General features: G+C 38.4%; 1 protein-coding gene across 5 annotated transcripts in view; it reads left to right on the forward strand.

The window, feature by feature from the left end:
• Nucleotides 1-13,272, forward strand: part of SPHKAP (SPHK1 interactor, AKAP domain containing) — a 95,911-nt gene that overhangs the window by 62,328 nt on the left and 20,311 nt on the right. For all 5 annotated transcript variants that reach the window (XM_027650583.1, XM_027650586.1, XM_027650585.1 and 2 more), the window contains exon 4: nt 10,376-10,435. In XM_027650583.1, the coding sequence (XP_027506384.1) occupies nt 10,376-10,435 (60 nt within the window). The remainder of the gene's footprint in view (nt 1-10,375; nt 10,436-13,272) is intronic.

The following is a 13,272-nucleotide window of genomic DNA, read 5'->3' on the forward strand; positions in this document are numbered from 1 at the left end:
TAGGCCAGAGGTTCAAGAGATAGAATTCCTATAGATTTTATGAACATAGATGAAACTGGGAAATTTTAAGTGTACCAGGAGTGTGTGAATTGAAACCTTCCCTACAAAACAGAGAAACCAAACAGAGCCATACTTTCATAAACAGTTTACTGAGGGGAAAGTGGCAGTCAGAGCTTACACCTCAACATGCTGAAAAGTTAACCTTAGGATGTTAATACATAGGTAAGCAGGCTTTTCTAATCCCAGCATTCACATGGCCAGTCAGGAAACCAGCTTTTTCCAGAACAATTCATAAGCGGAAGGAAGAACATGTACTGTTTCTCCATTTTTAAGTAATCTTGCTAATTCAGAGCTCTACCTATTTATAACCTGTCTAACAGCTGGGGCAGAGCTGCTCTGCAATTTGTAGAGCATGCATGAGCAGCCAGATGCTATGCAAGTCTCCTTCAGCAGAAACAGAGGTCAGTCCCAAAAGGTTTCATTTAAAATTACTGAAGCCATCATTGGCAACCATATGTTATCTTTATTATAGGACTTTAGTCAGAAATGATGAAAGGAGAGGTTGGTGAGCCACACCATGGAAAAAGCCCTCAGTGAACAACTGAGATGGTGAAGCTGAGGAATTAGCCTTTTATTTGAAGCCTGCTGTTAAAAGGGGATGCAAAGAGCAGAGGGCATCCCTGCTGCTCTGGGGTAATCCACAGCTCTGACAAGCCTGGCACTGCCATTTCTGGTTTTGTGCTTCCATGTTGTTGTTTTCCTACCAGTTTCTCTCTTATCTTCATTGGCTTTTGTGTAGCTGAACTAATTTAGATTAGTAGATTTAAGGCTGTGTTTAGAGACTATGAGTTGCTGAATTTAGAGACTATGCCATGTATTGTGAACTCAGTTCTAAATCTTCTGAATTGCAGTGGAAACCACTAACTAGTTTGTTCTAAGAGTTGGTTTTATGTGAGAAAAAAAATCTCTGAAGAACAAACTGGTTCAGTCACAGAATAAGTGGATTTATTTATTTGTACCTAAAGTTAATCATGAGATTTCTAGAGGGTGACTAGTAGACATTGACAATAAAGTGCATGGAGGTAAAAACAGTCACCAGACTGTGTCCACTACAAAACTGTAATTTCTGTTGCTTGTAGCAGTGGTTAGCTGTAGCTGGATCTTTTGTGTACTGAATGCAAATACTTTGAAGGGAAGGATGAAACATTCCTTTTCAAGGGGAGAAAACACAATGGTCTCGGTTTAAAAAATGAATTTTATGACCCAGGAAGCAAGAAGAAGCACTGGGACCAGGATGGGCCTGGGGAGAGAAAGGAAGAGTTGAGGAAATTATCCGGATCAGTTAGATTTTACAATCTTGATTTCCATTCTTAATGTACATTCATTCTTATTGATGTACATTTATCATACGACTGAGCTCAGTCAAAACCCGTCATCAGACCTGTTTTCCTTCCTTAATTCTCACCCCATTCTCTCAAAAGCAGAGAGAACTTACAGAATTTTGTGCTTTTATTACAGAAGGATGTCACTAACCAGAGGAGAAAAGGGGCCTGTTTTCAATCTAGAGACAACAGTTTCTGATCCATTGGATCCAGTCCTGAAATCCTTTCACGGAAGGATTTGATCAAAGATTTATCAGGAGAGGCTTCTGCTGCTGCTATAGTCCAGAACAAAGGCACCTAAGCCCAAGGGACAGCAAGACACAGCAGACCTGCCCTTCTGTGTGAAAAACAGTACAAAAATGAGATACATGATCTGAACTATTATGCACACTAACATACTTAAAAAGGAGATGAGGGGGGAAGATATTGTACAGGCAAGTAAGAAAGAAACCAGCTCAGTTTAAAAAAAAAACAACAAACCAACCAAACACACCCCCCCAAGTTCACTGTTCCAGATATTGCTGTTTTAGCTTCTGATCTAACACCTCAGGTCTAGTTGTATAATGCACAATTTACTCTTTCTATCCAGCTGATAGATACACTTATGCTTTGGTCATACCTGCTCATTCAGACACCACAGAGAGCTGGAGCAGCTGGAACTTGCATCCAATCATTCTCTCATAGTCACTGCAATGGAATATTTTCACTTGACATCTTTGTCTAGCAAAATCATTTGCATTTTTTTAATTAGGCTTAGCAGCATTTACTTCCTCATCTTTCTCAAGCACTGAAAAATCCTGTAGAGCACCACAGAACAGTTTGACATGCATAGATAAGCAGAATGGATTTAAGGACTTAAAACGCTTTAATCTTGTTTTTTGCTTCTACATGACATACAAATGTCTTTGAGAAAAATAATTGATTTTTATAGTAGTTTAGAGCAATGCTGTACCAAGTGAAACTATCTAGGTGTGTTTTAAAAAAATCAATAAGCAAATACTCAACTGCCCCAGAAATCTGAGCATTCATTTAGTAATGCACCATCAATGTTCTCCTTTCTGTAAATCAAACATGGTAATAATTTCCCGCTTCAGTTGCTTATAGGATTAAAGAATTCATCTGTTTGGCTTTGTAGACTATGGGCAGTTACATTTCTTGGCTTACCAAGACTAGCCTAGGCAGAGACTGCCAAGGCAATCAGAATTTGAGGCTGCAGGGAGTCAAGTCTTTTACCTTGGTTTCATTGTTAAATAGCTTGTTTTTCCAAACCATTAAATATTTTATGTTCTTTGGTGCAGTTATTTAGCTGAGTGTGGCCTGTAGTTAACCAAAACAGTTAAAAATTCATGGCATTTTGGCATCTGAAAGTTTCAAGAATTTCTATGAAATGTTTTCCCTGGAAGTGTCTAAAATTTGAAAGTACTATTTCATAAAGTTTTCTCTTTGTCTTTCTGGAGCAGACTGGTCACTGATAGGTTGTTCTAGACTATGCTGATATTTGGGTAACAGGCCTGCCTGCCTTGCTGAGCAGGAGATCAAAGGGTTCAGGAAAAGGATAAGGTACAGGACTGGCTTCTGAGCAACCTATAAACTGATTTCAAATAACATGCACTTATTATTTTGCTCAGGAACAAATCCTCCTTTAAAATATCATCTCTTGCAATGGTCTGATGGAACCATAATTTTTCCATACCAACAATCTACAAATATAGGAAATGGAAAAAGTCAAGATTAACTTGAAGAAAACTAAATGATGGTATCAGTTATGTTTGATGGTTTATATTGGTTTATATATATATATTGTTTTATATTTATCATTGTTTTATTTGGACTGGCCTTGAAATCAGATTTCTCAGCTTTGTTAACTGTCACAGTCGCATTATCTAGTTCTCTGAGATTCTACTTGGCATTTAAATGAGTACAGAAAGAAAGAAAATAAATAAGCATAATAAGACTTATCGAAAAAATAATTTAAGAAGATTAATGCAGGCACATAAGGTTTTACAGCAATGTACATTAACTCTGTAGACTTGCACAAACGATAATACTTTCTATTCATTCTTCAGTAAGAACTCCTTTTGACACCAGTCTATAAATTAAAATGGTGACAGAGAAAAAATGAACTTTGTAGTGGTAATGAGAGACCAGCAAAGGGTAGAAATATTAAGCTTTTTATTGCTTTTGGCCTTGATGAATGCAAAGTCATTTATGTGAAGGAATTTTTACACCCAACATGTGCATATTCATTGGGGCATTCACAGAGCTATTGATAACAAGATTTCCATCAAATGCAGTGGATTTGCCCAAGACCCCAAATTTCTGAAGATGCAATGCAGGGGGACTTCTCTCCAAAACCTGAGTCACAGTGAAAACCTGCTTTTCAGCACATGAATCAGAATTATACTGTAAAAATTATACTGAAAGTTGCAACTATACTGGCCTCAAGTGTCCATTGTGGAAGTTTTCTCTTAGTAACTGTGGTGAAACGACCGAAGCCACAAGCTTCCAAAACAATTTGCTATCAGCCTCCTTTCACACTAGTCCTACCAAACCTAGATGCTAACAAAATTCCTAGGATCTCCAAAATTATTAGGTAGTTTGTTTTGTTATTACCTAATGAGTAATCTTATGTGTCATTTTAGAACATTTATTTAGAAATCATCATTTCACAGCTTTCTTTTTTCATTCTAAAAAAAACCCAGAAAAGATACTTGAAACTCTATTGGGATTACAAGATTCAAGAAATTGCAAGTTTAAAGAACAGAGAGGTCAATGATTAGGGGCCCTTACAGACAGAATATATACACACACACATACACACATGTATCTCTATATTACAAGAATTCAAGACTTTTTATTTAGCCATCACATTAGCATAAATAACTCAAGTGAAAATAAATACAAGGTTCTGTTGGGGAGTTTTGCAGATCAGCATTTTGTTAACCATCAAAACAAATGCTCTTGTCATGCAGACTGGCTGTATTGCTAGAATCTGCTGGAAAAGACATTTTATGCTATTCTAACATAAGTCAAAAATATGTGAGCGTTTCTGGTCATTTTCAAAGATACAAAGCTCACAGCAAATTTCTGGGCAAAATCTGGCACATTGCCACCCCTTTGATATTTTTTCTGTGGATTACAGTTTGCTTTGGCTCAGAAACACAGAGTAAAAGTATTTTTCCAGGGGTTTTTGCCGACTTCAGCTCCTAAGGGAGCCGGTCATGCAACTGTGCATTCTATGAAATAGTCACCATTCCAGTGAAAGATGCCTTGGAGCAGCTATATTCTGTTACTGTGCTGTGGGGGAAATTATGGGCATCTAAACTATATTTCTAAAGCCAGGAGACTCAGACTTAGGTCTAATAAAGCTTTAGAGCAACTGTATTGTTTTTCTACTTTTGCACAGATGAAATTAAGATGAAAATAGGCTCAGAATTCCAAAACTGCCATCCTATCACAGAGTTATTGCTAACAGCAGAAATTATTGAGGTCAGAGATTCCATTAAGTCCTTAAAACAACTGTCATAGCAATTACAGTTGATGTAAAATTCGATCACCCTCTTCACAAACTGTATCTTCGTAGTCCTACGTTTAAAAAAGGGATAAAGTGTTTAGAGTAGTGCATAAGAAACAATACACACCCTGAGAACAAACAATACCTGCCCAAAATGTGGAGGGGAAACAACATGGAAGGAAAATGCCAAGCCTTTAGTATTTCATAGGATAATGCTAAGTAATCAGAACATCACTGCTGAGTATAAGATGCATGTCACTCACAGTGGGCACAAGGAGCGAGGCAAGATGTGAACAAAGCACAAATCAGATGCATGTTAATTTAAAAGTCATATTGGGAGAGCTTCATCCCTGTATCACCCAAACCAGGACAGAGAGGACACAGCCCTGACATACAGCTGCCTTCCTGCTCCTGCCACTGACTCTGGTCAGCAACAGATGGCAACATTTAAAGGGAACAAAATAACTACTGAGTGCATTGGGGAAAGCTTGAAGTGTGAGGAGCAGCACAGTTTGAACTTGCCTTTCCTGCTGTGGAGCCACAGTCACTGCAGTTCTCTGCCCTTGAGGTCTGCATTCCTTTCAGCGCTTTGGCTGGTTATGTATATAAAACTGCCTTCAGTCCTGGTCTCAGCAGTCCCTCACCTTCTTATGTCACACAGTTGTATTCCTCACGTCCTTAGGCATTTAAACTGTTTTAACTTGGCACCCAGGAACTGCCTGCTCAGAATTACCTCAGCTAATTACCTTTTTCATTTCTGTTTGTAAGAAATTAAACATGAGTTTTATGGGCAAATTACAATGCAGTCCCAAAACAGTGTTTCCCTTTAACTCTCTCCTGGACTCTCTGAATTGGCACCTGGCATGTCTCAGTTGACTTGGAGATGTGACAAGAGAGGATGGGAGAAGTAAAACAGCACAGACCTTGGACATAAAGACTCTATAAACTCAGTTTCCAGACAGCATTTACATGCTGACATACCAACCAGGACAGCACAGAACAGGGAGAGTTCTACACAATTCCCCTGCACACGCAAACACGTAAGTTTAGCCTATGATGAGGTATGTGGCACCGAACCCAACCTGCTAGTGACACTAGGGCAAAGCTGAGGATCATCTGGATGGATACAGTGGTGCAGTGACAAGGGTGAAGTGATTTGTGTAACCTGGATATAGTCCTGCCACCATTTTGATACTGTCTTTAACTGTGTGGTTGTAATCCACCAACTCATGGATTAGAAAGAAAGAAAACACATTTAAGAGTATCCTTTAAGTTACAAAGTCAAATGTTAGAAAATGGCAGATACACAGGGCTATGATTCTTCATAGTTTTGCCCCTTTTTGCAGGCTTCCTGTTCACTATTTCTGTGTTGTATAAATGTGGGCACGTGAGGTAAAATTAAGGTTGCACAAGCCATCTGTATATAGTTCTAATTTTCTACTCTTGTCTCTTCAGTTTAAATTCCTTTCTTTTAAAATAGATACTGAAACTTTGGGGGGAGGGTGGTATATAATGTAGATGTATTTGATTTTATGGGGGGGGGGGGGGAAAAGCCCACCTCTTGCAGCACTTTAAGCAAATGTTGACCATAGCCCTTCACAACACACAACACAGGACTGTGGCTCTCATTTCACTTACCAGAGCAACTATATCAGTAAGGTGCAAGGGACAGATACTATCCCAGTGAGAGGGAGGAACAGAGTGGATTTTCAGTTCAGTCTCTTCCCTAAGGGGAAGTAGGAGGAACTCAGGCTTCACAGGAGAAAAGGGACTGAGCATCCCAAAGCTGTTTCTGTTCTCTAAAGCTGCTACTGCTGGGGCAGGGTGAGCCCAGCCTTCAGACATCTCTGCTGAGTTAGTATTTTGGCACAGAAGAGGATTGAAAACCAAACATGTTTTCTTCTTAATTAAGTTTGATAAAAAGCCCACAAGCTAGGGCTTGCTTTAATTTCACCAAAAGCCATAAGATATTTCATAGGACAAAGGAAAAACCTTTCCCTGCTGTCAGACATCAATACAGACAACAGAGAGAAGCATCAGCACTTCCTAAAACAAACAGAAGAAAGGAGTCTTGTCTGGGGGGAATAGTACAGAGCAAAAAGACTTCACTCTAGAATAGACACTTCAGGAAAATACACATTTTTGAAAAAAATTACTGCTGTTAGCATTATGTCTCTGAGACAGTGTTTCTTTCTTACTATCGGTGTACTCTTTTATCTAAGGAATATTAAAATGCCAGTAATACCAACTTTGGTTAATACAAGCTGAAGTGAAAGCAATAAGGAAAATATATACAATCATATATTTCTTTGCTTGTCATTCAGCTGTTTGGCAGTGTTGGTACTCTGAAAAGTGAAATTGCTTTAATCTTCCTAAGTGAGAAGACTGTTAGCTTTTAGCAAGTAAAATATTCCATATATACAGTATATATATCATATATATACTGTAATATAAAAAAAATTTCATAATATATAGTTCTTTTAAGAAGTGAGATGTCTGCATAGTTTCTACACCAGCTTGAGTAGATTTCAGGACTTGAAATCATTGACCTAGAGAATTTCCTCCATATACCTCTTACCAGTCACAGAAATTATCATGCAAAAATAGGGAAGAAAAAGAAAAGAAAAAAACAAATTTTCTCTGTTTGCTTTTTATATGATCCTGGAAAGTAAAGATGTTTTCAAGATGAAAGCTCAGCAAGTTAGTGATGGTAACCTGCGTGGTACTGTCATAATAGAAATGCTTGGAGAGTTTAAGAAGGAAGAGGAGGCTTGGGGGTCAGACCCCAATTTGTGCTATTCATGTACAAGAAACTGCACAGTGCAAGAGTTTCTATTTACAGTATGACTGTGTATTAAATAGTAATGGACATGTAACATACTGCTTTGTACCAGTACTGAGACTCTAGTGTTGAGTGCAGTGACACATGTTCACCACAAGAACAGTATTTTTTTCACTTGAACAAATGGGATTTCTACACTTGGAAAGCTGAACCAAAAGTAGTAGTGTAGAGCGTGCCAGGAGGGAACTGTAGAGTTAATTTATGGTTACAGTCTAGTTACATCTAGTCCTGCCTCCTGCTCAAAGCAAACAGCAAAACAGAAAAATAAATGAGTTCTTCAGTGTCTTTCACCACTGAAAACTATTTTTGCTGAAAAATTGCCTATAATTAAAACTGCGAAATCCAGAGAACAAGAAAACACTAAAAGACTGCATTGGCGGTGTAATAAATCAAAGTCAATGTGAATTTGACACATGTATTTGGAAACTGGATTCAGAACTGCTATAGGTTTTATGACAGAAGTTCATTGGGTTCTGAAAATAAAGAAATAAAGGAAAGAAAGAGAATGTGACTTTAAATAGTACATATTCCTGCTTATACTGAGATTTCTTCTACTGAGGCATTAGTGAGTTCTATGCCATCCATGCCACATGAACCAAGGATGATTGTTTTGGCTGCTCAGAAGGGCCATGTCTTTAGGTGGTGGTCAGTGTCACTGGTAGGAGTGTCAGTGTATGGCACAGCAAAGAGAGGTACCATTGTACCAACATGCAGGTAGCAAAGGACAAAACAAGGCTTGTCAGAGAATCGTTTGGCTGGAATGTCCCCACAGACCCGACTGCTGCTGTGCAGCTTTTCCCCAAAGCTTTCACCCCAAATCCAGTACAGAACTAGACCTTGCCACTCTGGCGTGGGAGCTTAGAAACAAAGCCCCTAAGGAACAGCCCTACCTTCAGCATGGGGGTGAACATGCCTGAGAGGACTCAAAACTGGCCCTACACCTTCCAGCACTCCCACCCTGGTTGCCAAATTAATGGTCCCTAAGCAAACCCACCTCCGTGCACCTGCAGACTCATAACCACATGCCCTGGTGGGCATTGGGCAAGTCCATGTATGAGCCAAGAGTGTAATTTTCGAATGACTTTTAACAACTATTGCTGATATGTGAAATGCCTACATGTGAAAGCCCTGTGGAAAGTAAGAAAAATTTTTGTCTGTATAATTAAGCTGCAACATGTTTAAGACATTACATAACCACCACATTATATTGCTAGAGGGTATTTTTAATACATGATAGCTTAGATGGTTTTATAACTATTTCTTAAAAGTTCACCAGATGACAGTGGCATATCCTAATTGTTGTCATTATCAGGCATAGAAATATTTTTGCTAAAATATAAAAGGGTTGGAAAATACATTTGTAAGTTCACATAAAGATGCCATTAAACTGTTTAAAAGGGCAAAAAGCTTTCTTTTTAAGTGGGATTTTTTTGGTGTACAATGGGAGTACTGGCTGGATCTTTCCATCTGCTGTGCTGGCTGTTACTGCAGATGGTCATAATCTGTACATATGGTATGTGCATATATAAACTGAAATCAGGGTTGTCTTGGGGTAAAAGCAGGCACACAACAGGAGTTCAGATGCCTAACACAAGAATGTTTGTGAAAAGGATAATGTAGAGCATTTTTATTTTTCTAGGGGATATTTACATAGAATTAGGATAAGAAGCATTGAGTCTTTGCTGGGAAAGAAACAAAACAGAAATCGCTCAGCTCTTTTCAGTTAAATTCTGAATCTGGAATTAAATTTTGCAATCGGGTGTTGGCTTTAGCTGAGCCTTGAATTTGTGTTAGGTTTTGCTTTAAATCAAGATGACAACACCAAACTCTCTCAAACTTCAGAGCCTAGCTTTGGAGTCCCTGCTTCTAATTCAGATGTAGAGCTGGAGGAGGGATTTTCTGATTAGAAAACAGCCCTCCAGTCAGCATATAGTAAAAGTCTTCAGAACATTTAATGGTCTCTGAAACTCATAATGATTAAATAAGGGGCAGAAAAATTTTTCATTAAAAGTAGTACTTTCTGGTAAATCATGTACTTACTAGGCAGTTCTGCAACCTATGGTAGTACCTGATTAGCACTGCTGAACACTTCTGGTTGCATATTGGCTTACAAATAAAATTTTAAAAAAATATTTTCATAAGGTTTTGAACTTCTTTAAACTTAGAAATTCTGGAAAATTAGGAAAAATACTCCAATATTTTTGTGGCATGCAGAAAAACTTGAGAAGCAACTCACAACTGTACTTATGAAACATTTAGCAACGAGTGCCTGAAAAGAAGAAGAAGCCATTGAAAAAGATATAAGGAATTTATCTGATATATGGTCAAATGCATTTTTAACATTTCCTCTACCTTTTCTAATATCCTCTGTATTACAGTTTATTGGTGACATTTGCTCGTTCATCAGGCAAGCTGATTGTCAGAGCAGATATAGCCATGACTCTTATTCCTTTTTTTACTCCTTTCTTGATATCAAGAAAGTTCTCTTTGCTAACCTTTCAGCCTTTCTTGTACTAGGAAAAGGCTTCATATATTCAGCTACAATGCTAGAAAAGGAACACATACTGACTTTCGAAAGGTTGCTGCCACTCTAATACAATTTCATAAGCTACTGTTTCTTTTTCTCTTTTATTACAGGTTTGTTTTGTGAATTTAGATGCCAACAGAGATGATTGCAGCGATGAGCAAGTGAAACAGGTAACTGTTTAGGTCTTAAAAACACACACAGTGGACCTAGTCAGGTGTGCCAGAACTCTCCAGTACAAACACAGATCAAAATTCTATGAACAAATCAAAGCCAGCCCTGGATTTTTAATGCTTACAGAGAGCAATGCATGAGGATTCTGAAACTGTCTCAACATTGGACCATGTTATATAACTTTTCTTACTCCCATCCCAGAAATTCATAATGGATTGATGCAGTCTGTGAAATCACAACAGTTTTATGAGTAGATTTCTTGCTCAGCCTTGGTTTTATCAGAGAAGTGAACATGGATATGTCATACATCCAGTTTTTTTAATTGTCATAATACTGCATAAAAAGAGTTTCTGGTGTCTCTCTGTCCTACTACCTAAAAGCCTTTGAAAAATCTTTTACTCATTTAGGTCTTGTTCAGCTCAGCAGTCTTACTCAAACTCCAGATAGTATGATTATCTTTAGGAGGGGTCTAGATAAGACAGAACTAAAGGTATTTTTTATCTGTTTAACAGAAGGTTCTGAGGGTAGAAAAAAAGGGATTTTAAAAAATAATAAAAAAGATCGGTTATTTTACAAACACTAAGACAAATTACATCATGATATGCTATTTAAGATACATGCTGTTCCAAAAGAAACCTTAAAACTGTTGAAGTCACATTTTAAAGATATGGCCTAGTGTCAGTTTTGTGCTTACATCTTCCTTTATCAGTTCATTTCCATCGTCCTGGCTTGGTGCCTATGATAGACACAGCAATATGGGGGCAATATGTAGTGAGTGAACAAAGCTAGGGTCTCCTGACAGTACCCAGGGAATTCCTTGGTTAAAGCATTACAGTTAGTTTGCTGAAACCACTTTTAGCTCTAGGAGAACAACCAGTGCTGGGACCTTGATGCCTCCTGCAAGTCACTTGCTAGCAGGACCAGTTTTTCTATGCTGTTTTCTGCATCCTGGGTCTGTGAAAATTCAGATGTCAAAAATAAATACAGGATCTTGCAGCAAAATGACTTTTCTGTTGAATCAGCAGGTTAACTGTGCAGAACAGCTTGAGAGGGTTTACTTTACTGAATCCCTAGAAGCACTAGTTGTTTCCTATTAAGTAGAGGTTTTGTTGTTGTTTACAGTGTTTGTTGAGGAACAAAAGCTGTAGCAGGTCATGAGGAAATACCACAGGTTTCTCCCTCAGTCTTAGAACTAGATATCTGTAAAAGCCATCTGAAATTAGCTTTCTGCAGCCACCCTTTACAATGCCTGGAGATTTGATGACTCCTTTGCAAGCACAAAACCCCTCTGGAAGCAGCTGCATGTTTTTTATCTACCAGCCTCAGAGCAGGGCTGTGTTCACCACTCTGAAACTCTGATGTGGCAGCAGAGCCTGGTCAGCTCCCCAAAGCACTGCACCCACCGTGCCCACAGTAGACATTCCTCTCCTGGCACGAGGGCACTGGTAACAGAGACACCCCAATGTTTGGCTGTATTCTAGAAGGGCAGTTTCTGGTGCATTTATGTGCAAACACATTTATTCGCCCTGACTGGAGAACGATACTCTTTTTCTTTTTTAGTTTTCAATGTAGGTAACAAAAACTCCCTGCTAGCACGAGGTGCTTTTTCATTCTTCTCCAAGAGGAAACTCCCTCATCACGTTTTTTGTGTATAATAAGCAGTTTGTGTAAATTACCATTGAGTAGGATGGAATTTTATAAAACACGCTGGTGTCGTGAAAACATTTCTTAGAAGAATTTTGAAGATGTTAGCCTAACTATTTTTCATATGAAATATTTAACCATTTTCTAACAGTTACTTTATTTACTAAGAGGTACTGTTAGGATTTTGCATTACCCACAGAACCTTGGAATGGGTTAAATTGAGGGGAGTTTAGTGTAAAATAATCATGTTTTCAGACTTTTTTTTTTAATTCTGAACAAAAGGTAAAGAACTGAAGTAGAAGGTATATAAAATGCCATCATTTCCTGCCTAGGAAATCTGATAAAATGTGGCAATTTAGGCAGTAGAAAAATAGAGATATGTAGGGAAATGTGTGTGATAACAGAAAGGTTATAATTTGGAAAAAAAAAAAAGGATGAGAACTTTTTTGTGCAACAGTAAAACGTCAAACTGAATTGAAGGACTGAATTTAGTTATGTCAAATGAAAGTACTTAGTCTCATGTGATTCAGTCTGCTGAAAAGTGAACTATTCTCTAATATTGATTTAGCTTTTCTAAGCCAGAAAGTTTTATTATGTCTAATTCACTCCAAGGAAAAATAGCAGTACTGCAAGCTTAGTATTTTGAAGATGAAAAGGAAGAAGTGAAGCAAAGCCTATGGCTGGGTGCCCAAGATCTGTACTCCCTGACTGGCTTTGCCATGTGTTGTACACTAACACATGGGCTCTGTTAGTGCCTAAAATGGAGGTGGCATTTACTCTACTCCCTCTGTAGAGGGGCCAGCCTTGATTTTGTGTTCTAAGAACAAGCACACAGAGATTCCTGGCAGAGGGAACTGCACTCTCAGGCACTGTCCTTTTGTCCGGGACTTTGTACACAAAGGAGTACAGATGTCCCTTGCATGGGCTGGGGACTGGCTCCCAGCAGTATGGCAGCACAAATCTCCTGTGCTACCTAGCATCACTGATGCTGTGACTGTTACTGCTTTTACCTTTAGCAAATATGTAACATATAGGAAGTGACTGTGTCATTACAAATGAAAGGTCACGAAGGTGCCCAGTGGAACAGCAAAGAAAGGTGTATTTCATCTGTGCCTTCAATATTTCTGTTGTTCCATGTTTAGCACTGTGTTGATTCAGTCAGCAATTTCCAGCTAACTTTTCCTTTGGTTTC

The sequence above is a fragment of the Corapipo altera genome, unplaced genomic scaffold, assembly GCF_003945725.1.
Source record: "Corapipo altera isolate COAL_440 unplaced genomic scaffold, ASM394572v1 54, whole genome shotgun sequence".
In the NCBI taxonomy this organism is placed as follows: domain Eukaryota; kingdom Metazoa; phylum Chordata; class Aves; order Passeriformes; family Pipridae; genus Corapipo; species Corapipo altera.